This window comes from Euprymna scolopes, chromosome 17, assembly GCF_053919585.1.
Source record: "Euprymna scolopes isolate OS-2025 chromosome 17, ASM5391958v1, whole genome shotgun sequence".
Lineage (NCBI taxonomy): Eukaryota > Metazoa > Mollusca > Cephalopoda > Sepiida > Sepiolidae > Euprymna > Euprymna scolopes.
Genome location: NC_136498.1, coordinates 64,003,672 through 64,028,849, shown reverse-complemented (window position 1 = coordinate 64,028,849; position 25,178 = coordinate 64,003,672). Strand labels below are relative to the sequence as shown.

General features: G+C 30.1%; 1 protein-coding gene across 10 annotated transcripts in view; it reads right to left on the bottom strand.

The window, feature by feature from the left end:
* The window catches only part of LOC145296756 (adhesion G protein-coupled receptor L4-like), a 700,831-nt gene that overhangs the window by 4,307 nt on the left and 671,346 nt on the right, over positions 1 to 25,178 (bottom strand). For 8 of the 10 annotated variants that reach the window (XM_080142799.1, XM_080142801.1, XM_080142796.1 and 5 more), the window contains 3 exons: positions 16,503 to 16,671; positions 14,228 to 14,353; positions 13,991 to 14,063 (listed from right to left, as the gene is read on the bottom strand). In XM_080142799.1, coding sequence (XP_079998925.1) covers positions 13,991 to 14,063; positions 14,228 to 14,353; positions 16,503 to 16,671 — 368 coding nt within the window. The remainder of the gene's footprint in view (positions 1 to 13,990; positions 14,064 to 14,227; positions 14,354 to 16,502; positions 16,672 to 25,178) is intronic. The other 2 variants (XM_080142805.1, XM_080142806.1) reach the window with 1 other exon arrangement.

Below are 25,178 nucleotides of genomic sequence, written 5' to 3'. Positions count from 1 at the left end.
TATACACCTAAAGAAGGCCAGAGGTTACATCGAGAGAAAGGTTATGCAAATGAGAACAGTAGTCCGATTAATTCAAATAATATGAACAATTATTCTTCATCTCAAAAATCCAGAAGTGTAACACGAGGCAAGGACATTTCTGATGAAGAAACACAAATGTAAAACTTTTATAAACATTTTCTGGTTCTGAATATTTTTGTACTGTAGCAGCTGATGTTTACGCATCGGCGTGCAAAATAAAAATGCATAAACTTGTTTGTACGCACATAATCTGCTCATACACTATCCTGAATAAAAAAAAAAACTATTATATTTTGGACCAATCAGAAAACTTTCTGAATTTATTCAAAATGTTTTTTTTTTTTTTAGAGTCACTTCGATCCCTAAAAAGATTTTTTTTTTTCAATAAACCAGTTGAGCTGAAATCCATACTGCTAGCATCGGCATCCCTCTGTTGAACTTCATGCCTGCTGGCATGTCAACTCAGGCATGCTCAAAGCGTGACACACACACACACACAGATTGTTTGCATTCCTCTATTCTCATCTGCTCAATGAAAACCAAACCTATTCAATGAAATATTCCAAACTTTCTCACTGAACTTCTTTTCTAATATGATAAACAATGAACATTGACTTTTATAAACAACTTTCAATGAATTATAATTTATTTAATTAAGCAGTGAAGTCTGATGATTTCCTAACCCTTGTAATGCACAGGTGTTAATTAATCAATTCAGATTTTTTCTATTACTCAACTAATGAAGTTCCTCCTTGTTTTTAGAAGACCTCTAAAAATATTCATAAACAAGCCGCACATGTGTGGTCCTCCTCTGGTGCTGCATGCGAGATGATCCCACAAAAAAATAGTGAAGAAATGATGAATGTGAGAAGTGTGAAGGGCCAACGTTGCCTTCACATTTTTGCCAAGTTTCAGAAAAATCTAATGGATGGGGCAAAAGTGTTATTTTTTGCAATTTTGGGGCATTTGTGACCCCTTTTGAGCTCTTGGCAATGCCGAATCCCAATGAAAATGGACAAACATTGCAGTTTCATGCCTTAAGACATGTATATTTAAATTCAGCACCATGGAAAATCACTATATACATATCAAGTTTTTGAGTAATATGAAAAAAGAGCTACAAAAAGGCAGGTTTTTTTAGCCCTAAAAGTCCCAGATGGATGCAAACCAGAATTTTGCTAAGGTTGACCATACTGAATTTATATTAAGAACAATAGCCTCCACATTTTGGCCAAGTTTCAGAAAAATCTAATGGATGGATCAAACACTATGGGGCAGAAGGTGACATTTTTGGCCATTTTTGACTTCTTTTGAGCCCCTGGGGATGCCAAATTCCAGTGTGAATGGATAACGGTGCAGTTTCAGGCCTTAACATATGTATATTTGAGTTGACCACTGTGAAAAACCACTATATAGTCAGACATCAAGTTTTTGTTGAGAAATATGAAAAAAGAGGGGGGGAGGGGCGTTTTTAGCACTGAAAATCCCCAGGGATGCGAACCAGAATTTTGCCATGGTCACCTATACTGGATTTATATTAAAAACAATGGGCTCCATATTTTGGCCAAGTTTCAGAAAAATCCAATGGATGGATCAAAAGTTATGGGCAAAACGTGTCATTTTTGACCTCTTGAGCCCCTGAGGATGTAACAGAAATTTTTGCAAAAAGAATTTTTTTTACTCTGCACATCTACTTAATGAAATACAATTTGTGGCAAAATTTCAGGAAAAACTAATGGACGGTTATCTGGTAATGATCTGGACACCATGAAAACATAGGTCCCTCTCCAATAAATCGAGGAACCAATACTAGCGGGACCTGTGGAAATTCCACAGGCGACTGATTCATATGTAATATATTGATGTTGGTATTCTGTAGATGTTCAGCTTTAATGGAGATGCTCTGATATTATTGTAGCTATTTTGTTAAAACTGCAAAAGTATTTATCCAAGCTAGCAGGGACGCCTGGCATAGCCAGGTCATAAAATACGCTTAAATATGATATTTTAAATCTTGCAGATGTTATATATATTATTATAGAGTTAATGTTCTATCGATTTTTATATATTATAACGTTGCGATTTCAAAAATATATCTATATGACTTGGGTTCATCAGCTTGAATCGAAACCGAACCCCAAACTTAGTTCCTTCAGCTATAATCGAAACCAAAACCAATTAAATGAAGGATTCCGTGAAAATCAGTGCAGATTTTAGACAATACTCATCTGAAACCGTGACACAGTGGATAGAGGTGTTGAGTTTCTACAGGTCCAGGTGAGCATTGTCTGAAGATAGCGGTTTCAATCCTACCCAAAGCAGGCCAGAGGTTTAGTTGGCCAAAAACGTGGTGAGACAACGACAACCATGAAAGGCAGTAATTACTGGAGATACAGTTACGAGACTCTGCATTCCTATCCTACTGTGGTTAATCATTTGAAGGTCAGAAGAGTTGGCCGAAACGTAGTGAAACAGCTATGAAGATGAGGATAACAGTCCGCAAATAAATAAATACACAAATTACTTCAAATAAATATATAAGGATATCAGTTAATTTTCTTTGTTTATTAATATCTATAATATTGAACATTGCCTTCTGGATATGAGTATTATCAAATAAATCCTATTTTCAAATTCTATTTCATTCTAAAATATTTTTTGAATTATTCGAACTACTGTTCTCATCTTGGACGTTATTCTCACGTTTCGAGTAATGTAACCTACAACATTATTTAGATAGGTCTTGTCAAACTCCGATATCTGCAAAGAATTTCAAACAGAACCCTTTATTTAATCCATAAGGATAGCTTGCTATCATTCTCGCAGCCATGCCCAGGTGGAAATCTTAAGTTGAAATGGTATTCTTTGAATTATCTGTACTAAGGATTGAACCTTCAACCTCCAGAAGAGGGTCACTTAAAACTGCACCACGAGTTCCATTCAAATTTCTGTACAGATTTCAGAATCCAACAAAACCTAAAGTGGGTCAAAGCAGATATCGGTTGGAACGTTGTGAGAATGGCATTGAAGATGAGAACAATTAAAATGATACATGGTATCAATCCTTGTCTTAAAAGTACTGAAAAAATAACATTCTTACATAAATGAGAGAAAATAAATCATTTGTTTATTAGCTTTATATACTTTAAAGCTGTATAAAATAATTTTTATTACAGCAAAGAAAAAAAACGAAATTAGCATTCTGGAGAAACCTGCAATATGAAAGGCGAGAGAGAAGAGGCCCGATTTTTTTTTTTTTTTTTAAATATGGGCAAATAGGACAAAAGCAAAGCTAAAAAGCGAGCTGTAAAAAAAAAAAAAAAAAAAAAAAAAAAAAAAAGCAGCAATAAAAGAAATCCATCAAAACTGATCGATGGCAGAGTAACATGGTCTATATTAGAAGCAGACAAATGAGGCGATGGCAATAGAGAGAGAAAAAACAAAGCAGTAAAAAGCAGAAAAGCAATCCTCCTCAGTTTGTTTCATGAAAATAATGAAGACATTTTTATATTTTTAATAAAACAAAAAAAAAAAAAAAAAAAATCTGGTTCTTGTCCAGAATTCTCCCAACACTAAAAAAAACCATAAGAAAAATCTGCATGATATACATACCAATGGTGGGAAGAAAATATATTCCAAAAATCATGAAATTGCTCAAGTTGCTTTATTTTTATAAAGAAAATAATTTTAAAGTGATTAATGGTAATTTGTAGGCATTACAAGAAAAATCTAACAAGTTTGAATTATGTTGAGCCCTATCCATGTGTAGGCTGTTTTCAAGTTGGCATGAGAGGGCCTTGACTTCGTTAGCCATAAAATTTGATTGTTTTTAGTTAAAAATAAGGCTACTAAAAAAAAAAAAAAAAAAAAAAATCAAATTTTATGGCTGACTTGAGACGGTCTCGTTATGTCCTCTTGAACAGTCTCCCCCTCCCCCTCCCCCAAAAAGAGAATAACTCAACAATAATTCAAGCTGACAAGATTTTGTTGCAATGCCTATGAAATCCCATTGTTTTAATTATTTTCTTTTAAAAAATAAAACTATTTGATCAATTTACATGATTTTTGGAATATATTTTCTTTCAGTCATGGGTGCATATGTACCAATATTTTTTTTTTTTTTTTTTTAAATATTAGGGAAATTCTGAGTTACCATAAAATAAATCAAAATCAGTAAATATTAAATATGTTCAAATTGAATTATAGCCCAAATTTTCCATTACAATCACACCAGCATAAAAAAAAAAACAAGCATCTTATTTTTATTTATTATAAAAAGGGTTATGTTTTTTGGGTACTCATGCACTTATTGATCCGTGCTGAAATAATAACTTTATTTAAAAAGCCATTCTGAACGTGGGAAGGGGAGGGTATTTTGTACCTATTCTGTACTTTAACGTTACAATTGAATAAAAAACATTAAACTTTAATTAAACTTGGAAATACGATTTAAAAAATAGCGCGGATCAGTAAGTGCATTAGCACCGTTTTTTGTTTTATTAATTTTGTAAAAAAAAAAAAAAATCATTTATCATTTAATGTTTAGCAGGCAGCACTGCAATAATCATAAATTCTTAGCAACTAGTCATTTCATTTAATTTCTCACAGTTTAAACATGGCATTAGAAAATCTTCATTGGAGGTTTTTAATTCTTTAATAAACTTATAAAAATGAACGATTTGGAGTAGATGGGCGTTCTGTTTTACAGCCGTTTGGGTTTTCTAATGCTGAATTTTGTCAGAAGTTTTGCACACTTCATTATGTATTCAAATATTTATTGTGTTTGGTTTGGTTTGGTAATTATGTTTTGTTTTTGAATTTACAGAACATAGCTTTGCAAAGAGAAAGCAATAAAAATAGTAAGATCAACGTTTGGTGCATTTCAGGTCAGAATTGGTTGGTTGTTTTACGGCATATCAACCCTTTTCAGGTTATTTAATGCCGAATCCAGTTATTTTCAAGAAATTTTTTTTTAATAGAATATATCTTTTTTTCAAGTCAGTTTCTATTCAACCCATAGTTGGGACCCTAACAGATACTACCACTCTGGGTCAGAGTGGACCTGGGAGCAATGGCAATTAAAGGGTAGCTCCACACTCCCCAAAGCCCACAAACTGGGGCCTCACCATTGGATATAGTTTAAGGTCATATCCAGGACCTTCAGGTCAGAAAGCTGACATCTTCAGACAGCCTGATCTGGTAGCACCAAGGACTATTGTAGAACTCTTAAATAATTGAATCGTTTAAAAAAAAAAAAAAAAAAAAAAATTTATATTTATATAAGTATATATAAAGTAACTAAAAAAAATAAGACATTTGTTTTATGGTGGAGTGATTATACATATAAACAAGATTTATTTTAAAAGTAATGCTTTTAATTTGAATGTTTAAATATTTGGCATCCTGCAAGTGTGACAAGGACCGTATATGCACTGATTGACTTCACTCATTTTTTTTATTTCAACTTTTTAACTTTGATGTCAACTATTAATAAAATATTTAGCTAGAACAGAAATGTTGAATAAGTGGATTTCGAAAGGTATGTGTAAATGATAAATATCAGACATGCTGAATAAATGGGATAAAAATAGACAGAAAAAACTCAGTAAATTACAACTATAATGTATTCAAGTCCCACACATTTGATGATGGTAAGAAAATATATACAAGTTATAAAAAAATATATATTAGTGATGGGACGATTCAAATATTTTTCTCGATTTTCTGATACAGTTACCGATTCTGTACTAAATTCCCGATTCAGATTCTTTATAAATCTCTAAAAGTGTTATTTTGTCCACATTACTGTAAAAACGCATCATAGATGTGCATATATTTTCTTAAACGTGAAAACACATTGCTACTGGATGTTTAGATTAATAATTTATTATTACTACAAGCAGTGATAGAGGTTTCTTAAACTAAAATCAAATAAGATAATTTAAATGGAATTGGTTTTGGCATCAGAAAATAGGCTCAAATTTTTCCGATTCCCGATTAATCGTCCCAACACTAATGCATATGACAATTTAGCTACAAAATATTTTCTGTATTCCATCTGTAAAGACTCGTCAGGCTAATGTATAAAATTGATGTTAAGGTTTATTTATATATATATATATATATATATATATATATATATATATATATATATATATATATGGTATTAAGTTTACTAACCAATCAGATTTTGTTATCCCTGCCCCCTCATCAATTCCATGAATTAGCCTGAAGAGTCCTTACGAGGATGAAATGCAGAAAATTTCTGTGTGTTGCCATTTTATTATTTTATTGAGGGTAAACAGTTACATATGGTCGCTACAAACAGCCATCTGTTTCAGGCAAGGACTAATATATATATATATATATATATATATATATATTAAATTCAGGTTTGAGATGTTCAAAAGTGGGGACTAATGAATACAACAAAGTTGTTAGATAGTGCTCGATAACAAGAGCAAATATTTTTTATTTTATCGCGGGTAAATAATTGCATATGGTCGCTACAAACATCCATTTATTTCAGTCAATGAGACTGTCAGGCGACCCTGAACCATTCAACGCAATAGAAAAAAAAAAAAAGAAAAGACTGAGCTCTCAAAAATCCATAAAAGTTGCGAGCTCTCTAAAAAAGGATAAAAATAGAGAAATCGCATTTAAACCTTTCTCCATTGCAATTTCTGCATTTTTATCATTTTTTAGATAGCTCGCAACTTTTTTTTTTTTTTTGAAGAGCTCAGTCTTTTTTTTTCTATAGCGTCGAATGGTTCAGGATCGCCTGACGAAGTCTCATTGACTGAAACAGATGGCTGTAGCGACCATATGCAACTGTTTACCCGCGATAAAATATTTTGCTCTTGTTATTGAGCACTATCTAACAACTTTGTTGTATTCAATAGTCCCTACTTTTGAACATCTCAAATCTGAATTTAATTATATATATATATTCATAACTTACTACATAGCTCTACTCATGTATAGACTACCGTTGAAGTAAATACAAAAACATTGATACATAAAAAATATCGATTTTTATAACATTTTACGTGGATATATGGAATTATATTAGAATGAAAAAACATGCGAGGGGGGGAAACGGAAACTTATTCTTCCTGTGTTTGTTTTTCAATTGTCTTTCATACAGTCTCTCCGCAACTTTTCATGTTATGATATATTGTGTACTTTATCATCATATTATACGGGATGTGAATAGTAATTTTTCACAATCTTCACCCACTAGTTTTATGCATATTTGTTTAATTTTTTAAAATTATTTTCCTTGAAAATAAAAAAATATTTAACTATCGTAACAGGTTACTCTTGGTCTAATCAAACAGATCTTTTGAATTAAGATGTTTGCCTTAGTATTCAATAACACCAATGTCATGCCATTTTTTTTCTCCAAGAGCTTCAGATTGAACACCAACAGGAGCATCCATGTTTTGAATGAAGCAGTGGAGCCTTGGATCAACCAAGTAGTTGCAGAGACTACATATGACAGCATTAATTACCCAGCTCTCTATCACACCAGCAGATAGATCCAGTCCTGGCTGCATGAGAACTTCTTCAACCATACTGCACCTAATTGTGACCTCCTTAAATTCTTTTTGTTGGTTACAGTAAAATGAAAACACTAACGGATCCAGCTGTAAGACAAAGGATGAACTACTAGCACAAAGAGCTTTCAAAGGCCTAAGTCAGCAGACGGTGACAAAAGCCTGGGTCATGAAAACCAATGGCGGTATCATTGAGTAAGTTTGATATAATGTACCAAGAAGAAAAACTGATCAAAATTTACGTAATGTATTAATCAACAGTACTAATTTGAAAGACGAATTTGGGACGCTAAAAGCTACAAAAAAAAAAAAAATAAAAAAAATTAAATAAAAAAAATTAAATAAAAAAAATTAAAAAAAAAAAATTAAAAAAAAAAAATTAAAAAAAAAAAATTAAAAAAAAAAAATTAAAAAAAAAAAATTAAAAAAAAAAAATTTAAAAAAAATTTAAAAAAAATTAAAAAAAAATTTAAAAAAAATTTAAAAAAAATTTAAAAAAAATTTAAAAAAAATTAAAAAAAAATTAAAAAAAAATTAAAAAAAAATTAAAAAAAAATTAAAAAAAAATTAAAAAAAAATTAAAAAAAAATTAAAAAAAAATTAAAAAAAAATTAAAAAAAAATTAAAAAAAAATTAAAAAAAATTTAAAAAAAATTTAAAAAAAATTTAAAAAAAATTAAATAAAAAAAAATTAAATAAAAAAAAATTAAATAAAAAAAAATTAAATAAAAATTAAATAAAAATTAAATAAAAATTAAATAAAAAAAAATTAAAAAAAAATTAAAAAAAAATTAAATAAAAAAAAATTAAATAAAAAAAAATTAAATAAAAAAAAATTAAATAAAAAAAAAAATTAAATAAAAAAAAAAATTAAATAAAAAAATTAAATAAAAAAAAATTAAATAAAAAAAAATTAAATAAAAAAAAATTAAATAAAAAAAAATTAAATAAAAAAAAATTAAATAAAAAAAAATTAAATAAAAAAAAATTAAATAAAAAAAAATTAAATAAAAAAAGAATTAAAAAAAGTAAAAATAAAAACAAATAAAAAAAAAATAAAAAAATAAATAAATAAAAAAATAAAAAAAGTCTCAAATCCAAAGTTTGCCTTTGCTTTCTTCACGCACATTATTTTTAAGACAAGGTTTTCTATTCTTCAAAATTAATTCTAATTAATGTATATGAGGGTGCATGAGAAAGGCAAACGTTGGATTTCAACCTATATTTTTTCAATTGCATAGGTTTTAGCATTTCAAATCAAAGCATCAACGTTTGATTATTTAAAAAAATAAATAATTTGAAGAGTAGTTTTTCAAATCAATACTCGCCATATCCTGTAAATATTGAAAAATTAAAATCTTTGAAAATGCATTAAAGATATTTTTTTTGCAACAACTTGATTTGTTTTAAATGCATAAAATGACTTTGTAAAAGTTGTCAATATTTTTGGTTTCTGATACACCATTTGGATCTTTAATCTATCTTCTTGGATCTATTTCATTAGATTTTAAAGGTTGGACCTAAATAATATTTAAGTTGACAAATCAAAATTTGATTCTAACTAGCCAGTTTTCATTTGTTATTGTTGTACCAGGTCATACACGGCTTTTATTGTAATTTGGATTATTTTTTTTTAAAATTATGTAGTTCTGCCTGAACAATTTCAGAAGATGGACACATTCTTTAATTATGACTGAAGTTTGAAAAAAAAAATCTATTATATAAAGAGCAGTTGTCTGTGTGTGTGTGTGTGTCCAGCTAAAAGTAGACAACACTATAAAAACACCCACAAAGTTTGTGTATTCTTGATCAGCAGTGCCCTGGATGAATAATCTAAAATCAAAAAAAAAAAAAAAATTCATTCTCTGGGGTGGGGTCAACTGGGTCAGGTTTTGTCAGGGGGAGATCACTTTTTCAATTTTATTATGCAACAATTTGGAACAAAAATAAATTTGTTATATAAAGAAGAATTGTCTGTATATATGTCCAGCTAGAAAGGAATTGATTGGGCAGGGTCGAAAGGAAGGGTCGGAGAGAGAGAAAAGAGGCAGCAAGATACAGGTTTTAACAGAAATATTTTACATTTTATCCCTGGGCGACGCTGGCTAACTCTGCGAGTAATAAATAAAAAGTCGAAGCGAATAACTTTATTGAAGAACATAAAAATGGTGTTCTCCCTTATAACTAAAAGTTGATGTTATCAGCAGCACATTTGCAAACAAAATTAAAATGCATCTCAGGCAGCAAATTGCTATATTGGAAAAATTACAGTAAATCAGACCTAAGATTTGGCAAGATCACCAACTAGTGGATTGATTATCAAAGGTTAAGTTATTGTATTAATTTGGGGTGAGTAAAAGTCTTAATGTTATCATTTCAGATGTTAGTACACACTTTCTATATAAAGTTAGGTATGTATATATGTTTGCATGCATAGGATTCACTCCTAAATTCATTAACCAAACATTATAAATTTTGGAACAACTGCTAGGCATAAGGGTAGATAATGTGGACTATATTTCATTTAATTTAGTTTTATTTAAAAGAGGCAAAAAGTGGACAGAAACCACTTGTGAAAATACAAATACTTCCAATCTTTCGTGAAATTTTAACAATATGTATTAGGCATCAATATTTTCAAAATTTTTAATTTTTAACAGTTTTAAGGAGGTGTAATATAGGCACAACCTTCTATTTGAAAATTTGAATAGTTTAGTTTTGCATTAAATTTAAAATTTAGTTTTTAAAACTAATTAAGCCAGATTCTTTGAATTTCAATTTAAGATCTCTTGAAGTTCAACCTTAAATTGTAGACATTTTTTGTCATCAAAATGATTCGATAGATTTGGATCAAAATTGGAATAAGAACTAACCATTAAGTTTTTCTTGATTTTAATCTTCATAAGCAAATCTTTTGTTCAGGAATTAATTTTACCTATCTTGGGATGCGTATTTTTTAGAGTTAATTTATAAAAAGAAAAAAGACAAAAAACAAACCTAGTTGTTGCAAAATGATTATGCTGAAATATTTAACAGCCGCTCTGAATTAAAAAAAAAAAAAAAAAAAAAAAAAAAAAAAAAAAAAAGAAGAGAAATGAATACTTATTTATAAACGATTGGACAAAGCATCATTTGAGATAGGGCTTAAAAATAAATTAAATGGTTAATAGAAGTAGGAGGAGGCATGGCAAAAAAGCAAGAATCAAGAAAAAGAATTATGGCTGAAGCAGCAGTGAAAATAAAGCAGAAAGAAAGAGAAATAGTATGGATTCATTAAAGAATTGATCTTTAAAATGCCCTTTCTGTACTGCCATTGGGAAGAGAAAGAGCAAGGATAGATCTGGAAAATGACACCCCATTAGCACCAAATAATTTTAAAATGTTACTAAAAGTTTAAAATTTACATTTTAAATGTTAAAATTGTCTTCAGATTAATCCTTAAGCTACGCAGGCTGTTAATTTTTTAACACCTAGTTTTCTATTACAAACTGCAGCAATGGTGTCTTCAAGGACTATGAAATTTTTCTTTGCCCTAATTGCATTAGTCAATGAATGAAATCCATGCTTGAAACTCATGGATGAATGTATTGTTTTTTGATAAAAAAAATTCTTTTTCAAAGACCCTAGACTTGATTTTATGTGACGTGAAAAAATTCACACCCATCGTAGGCAATGTGTGTAAAAATACCATCGTAGCCAAAGGGTTAATGTTTTACATGCCAACATGGCTTTAATCGACTTTCAAACTAACCTATCTCTGGCTAGGTCTTTATTTATCCTTCAGGTCCATTTTTATCACTTCCTTGCATGTTTTTTTTGGCCTTGCTTGTGAACCTGTTAGTTTATCAACATAAAAACTTATTTCCCTTGGACCGAAGAGTTATTACCTTTAAGAACACATCAGTCATGACAATTTGAGAGGCAAACAAAAATGGATCTCACATCAGACTTAAATCATCACATATTCAGTGGCTTCTACATGACCATTTAATCTGTAAGTTGATCATTTTTGAATGTGTTAAACGCATCAGATCTAACATTACCTCAAACTTTTCTACATTTACAAACCCAAAAACTCTCATCCATTCTTTCAACATGACCATGCCATTAATCTTCGTAAAAAAAAAAAAAAAAAAAAAATCAATTCCTGGTAGAGTTATACAAAACACTCGGCATTCTAGAGGGAGAAGGATTAAAGGAAAGGAGTCGCATTCGCTGACATCTTTATGCAGTAGCAAATGAAAAAAAAAAAAAAAAAGAAAAAAAAAGGAGCCTTTGGGTGGCCCTAGAATACAGTTGATTAAAAAGGAGCCATATCAAATTAACAGATTCGTAAGATTAGTCTCCAGAATTTCCTAAATCTGAAATCATAAGCGTGCCTACTTTTCATGCAGTCCACAGGGTCGACATCACTCCGGTTGCATGCAATCATATTGCTTCATATGCATTCAACGCAAATATTCCTGTCTACCATGCTTCCTAGTGCCTGGGTTATCTAGATGCGTTATGGAGATAATGCAATAGATGGCATACCGTACATGACCGAACTACCTACGATACTAAGTACGAAAGATATCTGTAATCTCATGAATACAAAGTTCCTGAAAACGTATGAGCAATGAAACCCTTTCTTCCAATACATAAATTTTTCCATATAATTATCAAAAAATACTCATTAGCATACATTATTTCCTACCTTTCAATAACATACATTTTCATGATATAGAAACTATCAATGCTTTCTTGAGGCGACTTCTGTATTGTTTAGAAGAAAAGTGTGTTTCTCTTGTTCTCGAGCTTTTATGAATGAATTATAAATATTGTAGCGTAAAAATAAGAAAATAACATGCTATGAGCATAGCACAATGAAAATATTAATATACAAAATTTGGCTTGAAAAATATTGTCAGTAAAAAGAAATATAAAAATAAATCAATATCAAATGCCCTTTAATTTTGTCAGCTTCACGAGTGAAATTTTAATATACAGAAACAAACTTTTAAGAAAAAAAAAATCGTTGATACTTTGCATTTCATGAAAATGTATACCATTGATGAGAAAGGCAGCACAATCACTTGTGTACTAATAAGTATTTTTCGTTATGAATACATGGAAAATTATTTCCTAAATTAACTAATGTTCCATATATATGAAAGTAAAAATTGAACAGATTATAATATTTATTAATCCATCAAAAGATTTATACAAGGAATTGTAATAAAGAAAGAAGTGTTCATCAAAATTGCACTTATGGCAGAAATTAAAAGTAAAGAAAATATAGAAAAGTCTATATAATATATGGACCAGTCACAAAAACTATGTAATTTGATCAAATAGTATTTTTTATGAATATCAAGTTTTATGACTTAAGTTTTTGATCCGATAAAATAAAGGGGGAGACAATTCAAAGTGTCAAGGTCAAAATCAGCCTTATCAGTTAAGCAGTAAGATTGTAAATTTTGATTTTCTTAGTTAAAAAAAAAAAAAAAAAACCTTGATCAAATTGCGTGATTTTTGGAATATGACATCTTCATTCTGAGACGAGTATGTATATCAAAGATTTTTTTTTTTTTGAAGTGTCACTCAATTAACACTAAAAAATCCTTAACCCATGGATTTTCAGTGAATTTTTTTATATATCTTCAAATTTACATTAAGCAGCAATACATTTTTTTACTCATTTATTCTGAGGAAAGGAGTATTTTTGATGAATTAATATTGTAATCTATAAAATTTTTTATTTTCATCAAATTTTCCTGCTTTCAAGTGTTCAGTCGAATATATTGAGTTTTGTATTATCTCGATAGGTTCTAATATAAAAGATAAATGTTATCTTTGTAATCTTATATATACAGGGAGTTTCAAAAAGACATACCACTCTTTGACTGGCGATTATTAAATGTATTGTCACCTGGGAAAGGTTTAGTAGAGTGCTCAGGAGTAAGATCCTTCTTGTCAGTGAATTTATCTACATTTTATTTTGCTTGTTTATTTTAAAAAGGTGAACAGGAAAGCAAGAATAGCAGAACTCATCTTAAGTGGTTTGAACTGGTCTCTTCCAAAGGAAGAAGTTTCATGAGAATATGAAATTCATAAGCGATCCGCAATTGCATGTATATTCCTGTCAGGGGAGATGAGAATGTTAGGTTTTTGCAGCTCTTGTATGGAGATGTCGGCATCCTACATATAGCGCCTGGTATTTTCAAGTAGTCACTCATCTGGTACTGACCAGAAATTACTTGAAAGTTTTTGTTGTGAAGTCAAAGAGAGTACATTTTTTGGGGACACTGTATATATATATTTCCAGATGGAAGCCAGGATAGAAAATGGATTTATTTCTTAAAAAAAAAATTTTGCTGGCTGAAGACAAAGCAGAGAAAAATAAAATCAAAACCAAAAATCATTCATACCTCTTGTGGGAGTCTTGATAGAGTTGCTAGTCGATGAAGTCTTTCGTTTACGACTCCATAGCTTGGAGATAAACTGAAAAAGTTAAAGTAAAATAGAACAAACCAAAATAATAAAAACTTGTAGAAGGAAAAAAAAAAAGAAGAATGGATACAATTCAGACATAGGAAAACAAGTCAGATGTGAGCGAGGAACAGCCTGTGTAGAAAAAAAAATGATCCATTTTTTGTTAAACTTACGTTTCCAGAAGACGTTGAAGGGTTGGGAGTGGAGGAACGGTCCCCTGCGCCACCACTGCATATAGATTTTATACATGCAGGGATCCATGAAGAATTCTTTATGGCCTTCTTATATTCTTTGCAAACCTACAGAATATTGAGAAAAAAAAAAAAACAATTAAATTTATTTTTCCTTCATGGAAAAATCACTCCAGACAAGCTACTTAATATTAAAAAAAAAAAAAAAAAAAAATTAAATTTATTTTTTCTTCATGGAAAATCACTCCAGACAAGCTACTTAATATTAAAAAAAAAAAAAAAAAAACAGTTTCTAGGTCAAACATGATGAGTCAATGATAAGTATAAAATGGATAGATTATGACCCGAAAAACAGCAATTCTTTCCCCTTTTGTCAGAAACATGACTCCTGGAATGCGAGGACTAAAAGACAATAAGAAAAAGGAGTCATGAGGCTGCTAAAAATAAACCGAAGACTCACTTTCTACTCTTATGTAATGTAAAAGTTGTCTAAAATTTAAGTTATGTAATGTAATTGAGAAAAGATTATTATAAAATCGAGAGATTAGAATTAATAACATTGCTTTAACTTATCAATATGGGGAACAACAGTCAAGGATGCAATTTATTAAATGTTTAAGTTTATGGCAAATATAGCAAAATTTTTCAAATAAATATTTAAGTTTAAACAATCCCTTTTTTTTTTTTTACTTCCATGCGGCATGGTGCTGTTAGAAAAATAAAGATCCACGTGATTTTCAATATTGATTTTTTAAACAGAAAAAAAAAAATCAAATTTATTGCATGTAAATCATCCTAATCTATCTCATTAGGACATTTAAAACTAAATAAATCATATGGACTTCATTTTTCTAATGGCATGATGTCGTGAAGAAGGAAAAGAAAAGTTTTATGCCTGAAGATGGTGTGATATTGTCGAAAATAATTGATTTTAAATATTTTTTTTTTAAATTCTGCATTGTATTGACTTTTTAAACTTAAAAAGTTATTAAAATTTACCCAACGTTTAAACTGAGGGGGAAAAATATGATTTATTAAATCCAATGCATGGCAGTCAACAAGTAGCCAAGAAAAATCATTAACTTTCATCTCTGGAGCTTATTCAAGAAATCAACCAAGAAACCTAGGAGTGTTAAGACAAGCAAGACCTGAAACAGGTTAGCAAAAGCATCGACAATGGATCGAACCAAGAAGAGAGAAACCATCTGACACAGTCAATATCTCAAAAGTTCAACCCTCGAACTCAAGGAACAAACGATAAATGTGGAGAAGTAATAGTAGTAGTTTAAACTGAATGTGATTGGGAGCTTTGACTAATTAACCATATGAATAATGGGACAGTTTGGGCAAAAATAAACAGTGATGAAATTGTGTCAAACAATGTATGATAAAACATTGTTTCTGAAATTGAAGACAAAAAGAAAAGAATAGAATGACAATTGATTGTTATATAATTTATATAGAGATGTTATAAATTTGAGAGGGGAGGGGTCAGGAGAGAAATTAAGTCTAAGAGTCAGAACGAGTCAGATAAGAACTTTGGTGGAGGTGAGATGGGGGGGGGGGGCACACATGGGAATCAAACCATTTAGTAAACAGCCAAGAACATTTTAGCTAGAAAACACTGACAGATATAATCAACGAAGTGTGGAAGAGAATTGTCATTTCTGACAACGTCCTTCGATTAATAATAACGAAATACTTCATCTCACAAATATACAATTTTATTGTGTTAGTACATCCACTTTTTTATCATAAGACAAATGAAAATGTTTAAGAAAACATTAAAATATACAAATGAAGGGTCAGATTTACTTCCCTTTGTTTTACAATTTTGTAGAAATTATTCCCCCTAGTTCATTAAAAAAAAAAAAAAAAAAAAAATTTAAGAAAAAATATTTGGGAAATTTAGAGAAACCCTCCCCATACACACACAAAAAAAAAAATCTGTTGATGAAGTAGTTTTATTTTCATAAAGAAAATCATTTTTAAGAGATTAATGGAAATTTGTAGGCATTACAACAAATCACGCAAATTTGAATTATTTTCTTTTGTTAAATTGTTTTCAAAACAACAAGATTGCTGCTTTTCAATAATTCATAAAATTCGATTTTATTTAAAACCAAATCTTAAGTTGCGTGATTTTTGGAATATATTTTAGTTTAATCATGGCTATGTACATCACACAAATTTTAAAATATTTCTGGTTTTAATATAAGAGGATTCTAGACAATTTAGAAATATGTATGCCTCGTACCTTCTCATTCATAATGCAATGAAAGATAAATATGAAAAGTCCTTGCAAACTGTTGCATACTGTGAAGATGTAGGCCATAACAACTGATTGTTTGTTCACATAGAACAATCCGAATCCCCAAGTGAGGCCCAGAAGGACTATCAACACCACTGCACCTTTGATCCAGCCTCTGAAAATAAAATAAAAATAAATAAAATAAAGCAAGAAGAAAAAACAAACCAATATTTAAAATTGTAAGTTAAAAAACAAAAACAGAGTTTAAGAATATTTGTAAATTTTTGTTAAGATTTTGATTAATTAGCACAAATTATTTATAAGGAAATGGATTTTAGCATGAATATAACAAAAAAAACTAAAACTCATTTTATTTAAAATATTATTGGAGTAAAATAAATAATAACATACAAAAAAGTTAGTTACAAAGTTAGTTTTACACACAAACTGGTAAATAAAATTTACATATTTCGGAAAAATATGAATATGACTGAGAATTTTAAGGCACTAAGTATGTCACCAAGATTGATAACCCGTGTGTGTGTATATATTTGTATATTTTGTCGGTAACTCATTATTTAGACACATTTGATTGAACACGACAGTTATTCTTTTTTCCAATCTTGTTGGATATCTTTTCTATTTGCCAAGCAGTCTTTTGAAGTTCTGTAGAAATTAAAAAGACTGCTCAGCAAATAGAAAAGATATCCCACAAGATCGGAAAAAAGAATAACTTGTGTTCAATCAAACATGTTTATACACACACACACACACACAAACAGCAGAGAATTTGAATTACCTACTAGATAACCCTCAATTGTCTTCGGTATCTCTGTAGTAAGGTTTGCTTGACAGCTTGCCATGAGGATACCTTACAACTAAACCATGACCAAATATTTAAGATAACATAGTATTCAAAGCTCAAAATAAGATTCCCTCTGCACAAATATACATTGGCGCATACAAAGAATGGCACACCTAGTGCTGTTACTTCAAGCAACAACGCTTAGCTGGATTCCCCACCAGACTAGATGAATTCTTGTCCTAAAATCCATCAAAATTCAGAAAATTCCACAATAAAGATAAGCTACAACATAATTAAATGGTCAAATGTGGAGAAGAAAACTAGTGTTTTTCACTATCTTTACTAATTCAATGTTTAAGAGGTGCAAGAGAATCTTGTTTGAATACTAAGATATCTATGTATATCATATAGAAGTCAAGTGTTAACCCCCACCCCCCGAAAGAGACCCTCTTTTTTTTTTTTAAATTATTTTTTTTATTTTTGAGAACTTACTAAAGTGAGAGGAAAACGTTATATATATATATATATATATAAAAAGTAACCTAGCCTGTCTGTGTGAGGAACAGCCTCTACAAAACTACTTAATTTTTGGTCTACAAACTTGAAATGTAGAGAATTTGAGCCCGTGGAACAAATTCAATTTGATTTTTAGTTGATGAAAATATCTGCTAAGGTGCCAAAATTACAAAAAAAAAAAAAAAAAAAAAAATTTAGAATTTAGCAGGTGTAAGTTGACCAAATGGGTTATTTCTATGCATACGTAAATATATATCTATATAACATTTTTTAAGTCTTTAAATGCATATGGACTTAGATCAGATAACGAATAAAGTTGGAGAGCTACATGTTTTGGTTTTGATTCTAGCTGATGGCACCTAAGTCTTTATTTTAACTTTTGAAGTCACTATATATTGGGTACAATATAATGATCACTCTAGTATCGGAAATTTGCATAAAATTAAAACATCAGGTTTAAGCATATTCTATGGGCAGCTACTACTATATGTTACATACAGTATAATAATCAATATAGAATTGGCTTTATAATAAATACGAAATCAGCATGAAGTAAAATATATTTACATATATTTTACGATTAGGTAAAGCTAAGCAGCTTGTTAGTATTTATATATTTGTGTGTGCAGGAATCACTTTTAACCTAATGATCTGATCATTTCGAATTTTGGAACACAGCTACTAGGTGTGAGGAGACCAAAGGTAAGCAATATTTAGTTTAACATACAGAGGACATACAGGAAGGAAAAATCCTTTGTGAAAATACAAATGCATATTTTTATGAAATTTTAATCAATATTGAACATCGATTAATAAATATGTTCCCACTTGCAGATTTTTTTGGAATATTTATAAAAGCGTTAAGGGAATAATATTGGCACAACATCCAGTTTGAAATTTAAAATATTTCAAATGTGCACCGAATTTTAACAACAGTTATTATATAACTTAAAATTCCTTGAATTTCAATTTCTTCTTAAGACTCATTAAACCTGAAATTTTAGACATTTTCTAAAATAAAAATCATGTTAAAGATTTTAGACATAAGGTTATCTAACATTGTATTCAGACAATCTTTCAGTAAAGAACATAAAGGCAGCCGTAAATTGTTCTGTTTGGGGAATACATTTTATTTGTATTTTTTTTTTCTTTTTTTTTTTTTGCACAGCTAATATTTTTATTAAATGAAACGGTTAATTGTATTAGAGAGCACAGAAAATATAGAAAGAAAAAACTAAAAATATAAAGTTTCTGACTTTTTGAGATGAGGATGACATTGATTCTTCAGATTACTCTTAAGTGTTACTTTCATAACATTGAATGATGTAACCTCCAACCTTCTTCAAGTCTATCTTGTCAAACTCAGGAAGCTTTCTTTCAAATTCGAAAATCTGCACAGAATTTCCAATGGAACCCTTTATTTAATCCATGGGTAAGGAGTAGCATGCTCTTGTTCTGTCAGCCATGACTGGGTCGAAATTCTAAGTAATTTGCCAATCGTATTTTGAATTTTGCCCCATACTGAGGATTGAGACTGGATAGAAGTCCTAAGTAATTCACAATTATATTTTAAGTGTTGCCAGCACTGAAGATTGAACCTTCAACCTCCAGAAGAGTAACTTGCAACTGAATTTTACCAAGTACTTTATCTACTATGCCATAAGCTCTTGAAGACAGATTCTCAAGTTCAAACGAAAGATCCCAGAGTTCGACAAGATTAAAGTTATATCGACCAAAACATTGTAAAAATAATTCTCAAAACAAGAACAGGATCCCAAAGAATCCGTATAATAAAAAAATATATATTTACTTGCAACTAGCTATATTTACCCGATGTTGCCTCGATGGGGAGGGGGAGATTGCTGAGTGAATCATAAAGAAAAGAGATTCTGAATATGATACTATTTTCATTTTTGTTTAATTTACTTTTTTTTTTATTTTTATTTTTTAAATTAGCTTAACTTTTCATTTATATTTAAATGAATATTCAAAAAATAGTAAAAAAATATAGTAAAAAAATCAATGTGTATTTATCAAAGTTACATAAACACTTGTATATCAAATTTTGTCCAATACTTTTAATACAGAGATGCAATAATTTGTTTCTATTTGAAAAATTGATTTCATCTTTGAAACTGAATTAAAATTTTAATTAGGGTTTGTTGTTGTTAATAAAGAAACAATTGTATTAATCTCGTTAATTCGAAACGACATTAAAAGAATTAAAATACAGTTTATGTTCAATTTACTCCAAATGCAAAAAAAAAAGAAAAAAATTATAACACATTCATATAAAAGAAATAAAGACTCGAAATATTTAAAGCTTAATATGCAAAAATCTATGTAATTTTTTTAAAGGAATTTTTTTTGTAAACTGTAAAGCACAATACACAAAGCAAATCTGAAAGAGGAAAAGAAATCAAAGAAAATAAAAATGGAAGTTGTTTAAATAGATTAAAAAGAAAAACATGGATGCTGGCTTTGAAGAACACTTAAACTTTTAACTTGGAATACATTTATATTTTAAAATAAATACCTACTTAGTAATTTTCATTAACTAAGAATCTAATATATATAACTTTAATGGAAATTTTCCATCAAATAAAAAATTGGTGTTTTGTTAATTCATGCAATGAAGAAAAATATTCATTTAAGGATATTGTTTAGGGGCATTGAGACAGCTTTAGGAAAGGCTCTGTTTGATAACACTTATGTTTGAAACAGCATTTTCAGGGGCCTGTTTGCAGATGAGATCAGTTTTTAATGCGAGAAGAATCCAGTCCCCCACCCCAAAAAAAGGGCACTTTGAATAGGGATAAAAAATTTAAAAATTTTTTGCCTCTGTCTAGAAGAATTTCTCTATCACTTACCAAGGAGAAAATAGCCACTAGATTTTACTTTAAGTTAAAGACTATAGCGAAATGTAACGTCCATAGGTTGATATTTATTTTCTAATCTTTTTAATATCTCTTACATAAAAGTCACTTTGTGTGTGTGTGTGTGTGTGTGTGTGTGTGTGTGTGTGTGTGTAAGTTCCTTTTTTATAGGTTTCAAAACGGCTGAGCCTATCTTTTATAAATTTCACACAAAGGTAATTTACGTGTCTGGCAGCGTTCTTATATATGTTACACCAGCAAGGGATATAAAATCTCAATAAATAATTTCTTCTTAAAAAAAAAAAAAAAAGAAGAATGTTGACATCTGGAGGTATAGCTCGGTGGTAGTGCATTCAACCACAAATCGAATGGTGCAGTGTTTAAGCCTGGGTGTACCTCACCATTTTATTTTAATTTTTTTTCTTATTAATGAATTCAATTTACGATAAAAGAAGACGACCATTGAAAATCGCCGCAAATCATTTCTTTGTTTGTATATTTTAAAACTAAACATTAATCAGAAATGAGTTTCCAGGGCATTCACCATGAAGCCTAAATATCAGCTGACATGATATTATAAACAAATACTGACGGAATTTGATGAACTACATTATTATTATTTTTGTTGTGTTTGGTGAATTAGTCCACCAGGCAAATTATTTCTTCCTAATATATAATGTTCAATAGAGGATTCATTCTATGATAATACATATGCAATCTGCATAAGTTAAAATATCATGTTTACGTGCATTGTACGACTGAGCAACGCCGGGCGTCCAGCTAGTTACGTAATAGTATTAGAATATAGAAAATCGATCTCATTTGATATACACACACATACACACAGTTCATTTGTTTTACATAAGCATTTATATGTTACTACACATTCATGAGCATGTTTCAGTCAGCTAGTTACAATTAGAGACTTCAGGCGACGCTACTTATACAAAAGTAGAGTCTGTATAAACAATATCGTCTGAAAAGGTCTAGTTCTAATTAGTTGACCAAAACATGCTCATGAATGTGTAGTGGCATAAATGCTTATGTAAAACAAATAAAAAGTATGTTTTGCCCTACTTTCGTATTGAACACTCTTGTATGAACCTTGTTAAGATTCATTGATTGTTTTACCTCTGGACAACATTAATATACATGTGTGTGTGTGCGCACGTGCATACAAAGAAAGCTAAAATATTGCAAATTACAATTTACAACATTTATTTTTCAAACAAAGGATACAAAATAAAAATTTGTATCCCTTATGCTCTATCTCGAATAGAGAGTTTTATCATCTGGATAGGATTTTCCTAGAAATACTAGTATTAATATTTATATATTCCATTTTAAGTTTTCAAATTTTTTTAGTTTCTTGACTTTGTAGACCTTAAAATGAAATATAGTAATTCGGTATTTATAAAACCTTAGTTAAAACGGAGTTATTTAAAAGAAAATTTGGTCCAATTTGGTCACAGTAAACATAAAGCAAAATTTAATTTAATGAGTAAAAAAAAACAAAGAAAAAAAAAACAAAGAAAACTATTTTCATGCAATTATTTATATTTTAAATCATAGGAAACTTTTAGATGAAGAATTGTCATCACAAAAAATGGGGAGGGGGAGTAGGATTAGATGGGAACAATGTCTGAAATATCATGTTTGGCACAAACAAGATTGGCAGCAATAATTTTGTAATTTTTCTGAAAATTCTTCATTTCTAACATAAACCAAGATTGGAATTGGACTAATTGTGAAATATGACCAAACCTAACACCGAGCCAGAGGATTTGCTGAAAGCGTTACATTTGCCCGGCATAGAGGTTATCCTTAGGAGAAATTGCTTATATTGGTATGAATGTATTAATCGTTGCAGAAGCATGGATGTCTTGAATCACAGGAAGGTTGGTCGGGCTAAGCAAAACTTGGAAGTGATTAGACAAGACCATATAGAATGGAATTTAGAGATAGCTGACCCTGCCAAACTAAAAACGGGACAGTGAGCTTGCAAAAATATCAACAATTGACAAATTTAGTGGAATTCTGTCAATTAGTTTTAGAGCCTATAGGTGACGGAAAAACAGTTCCATTCGAATATATACAAACATAACAGATGACGTTTTTGTTTATTTTTAAATTATTCAAATTCTTACTTTTCTGTTTCTAAATCTTTTAGATGAGGATTGATAACTGGCATTATTTGAATTTTTCAGACTACCGTTATCTTCATAAAGCTTATTAGGACGAATCAATACCGATGATATAATCATGTGAAGTGATCATACTCCTGAATGAACCATTTTACAGAAATATGGATGATTTGAATTGCAGGAACATTACCCAGCCAAAGAAAATAGAGTGAAACTTGGAGAATGTGGATCGTCTGAACTTGAGAAACTAAAAAATGAGGTTGTATAGTATAAGAAAAGTTTTTTTGTTTTTCTATATATTTTAATTTCAATATTATATTTACTATTTATTCGTTTTCTATATATTTTTAATTAAAAATTTTTTTTTAAACTATTATTAGCAGTAGTTATAGTAGTAGAAGTAGTAAACTACTCATTCTTCTAGGAGATGCTTTTTTTTTTTTTTTTTTTGTTAAGAGTGGTTCATTCGAAATTTTTAGGATCAGGCCAGAAAATTTGTGTTGCAATATTTTTGATTCATAATGGGGGTATGGTCCCACACAGTCGGAAGATTCTATTTTTAAACGATGCTGCTAGGAACTGACGAATCAAATTAATTCACATTCTGCTACCAACCAATCAGAAACCAGAATTGCTCCATAAAAAGGAAACCATTTTTTAGCAACCTTGTATATTTGTGTCAACATGGGAAGAATCTTTTGCTCTGTGGCTACAAAATTATAAAGTCAGGAACCTGAACAAAACAACTGTCTACTGACAACCAGTCACCTCCAGGACTTGTATAGAAAAACTAACCATCGGAAACTGTTCTGAAACTAAACATGGCTTCCAACTCAAGCATTTGCTTAAAGCACTACATTTGCCCTGCAACAGGGTTATCCTAAGGAAAGAATTGATAATGCTGGTACAGTAATATGGAGCTTTCAGCTTCCTGGATAAAACCATTATGGAAGCGTGGATGCCTTTAATTGCAGGAAATTTAGAAACAAGTGATTGGTTTAAACTGTACAGTGGAATTTGGTAACAGCTGACCTTGAAGGATTGGAGAGTGTGCTTACTATATAATGGTTTCTTAATGATGAAGATTGTGGCGATAATTCTTTATTTTTAACTGACAAATGAACATGTTTTCAACAGAACCTAAGATTGAAAAGTTAAGTTTCATAAAATCAGAAAATTTTGTTTTTGCATGGATCTTATTTTTTATTAACTTTAATTATTATTAGCATTAGTTATGGTAGCAATAAAATTTGATCCTCCGAGATGCCTTTTTGTTAAGAATGGTTAGTACAAAATTGTCGGATTTTGTTCAACAAGTGTTTTTTATATATTATTTAATAGGAATTCACACACATATATATATAATATATATATATATATATATACACACACACCATTCGGTACGGACCTGACTATGGAAGATCAGATAATAAATAAACGTGGATTTATGCGACCCAAAAATCCAACTTTGATCATGCTTCGGGGCCCGTAATGCAGTTGACAGACGTTGAATCTCTACGGTTCCAGGTGAGAATTGTTTGAAGATAGCGGTTTCAATCCTACCCAAAGCCGGCCAGAAGCTTACTTGGCTAAAACAGGGTGAGACAACAACTATGGAAGGCAGTAATTGGTGAGGATGCAGTTAGGAAACTTGGAGTTTCTATCCTGTCGCGGTTACGACCTAACGAAGGCCAAGGGAGTAGTTCGCCAAAACGTTGTGAAACAACTAGAAAAGATGACAATAATAGTTTGCAATAAATAATGTGTTTTTTTTTTATTAGCCTTCTCAACAGTGATAGTAATAGTAGCAACTGTAGAAGGTTCGATCCTTTTGTAAAAGATTTGGCAATGCAAACTGTAGCATGATCCATAATTAGATATGCAACGTGAAATCTGACCAAACCTAACACCAAGTCTGAGGATTTACTGAAAACGCATTTGCCCAGCACAGGGGTTATCCTAAGAATCTATAATGCTGTTACGGCCGTGTGGAACATTTAGCCTCTTGGATAAAACTATTGCACATGCATGGATGTCTTGAATTACAGGAAGTCTGTCCAGTCAAGGTAAACTTGGAAGTGATTGAGCAAGATCATACAAAGCATAATTTAGAGAGTCTACCCGCTGAACTATGAAGATTGAAGCTTGCAAAATATCAAGCTATGCCTGACCCACCCCTTCCTTCCAAATATAATGGTATTCTGTCAATTAATTTTGGAGCCTATAAGTGACAGCAAAAACAGTTCAATTAGAATAAAGATTAAATATAAGCATAATGGATTAATATTCTTTTTTAAATTGGTTAAATTTTCAGTTTAATTTCTAAATTTTTCAAAGGGAA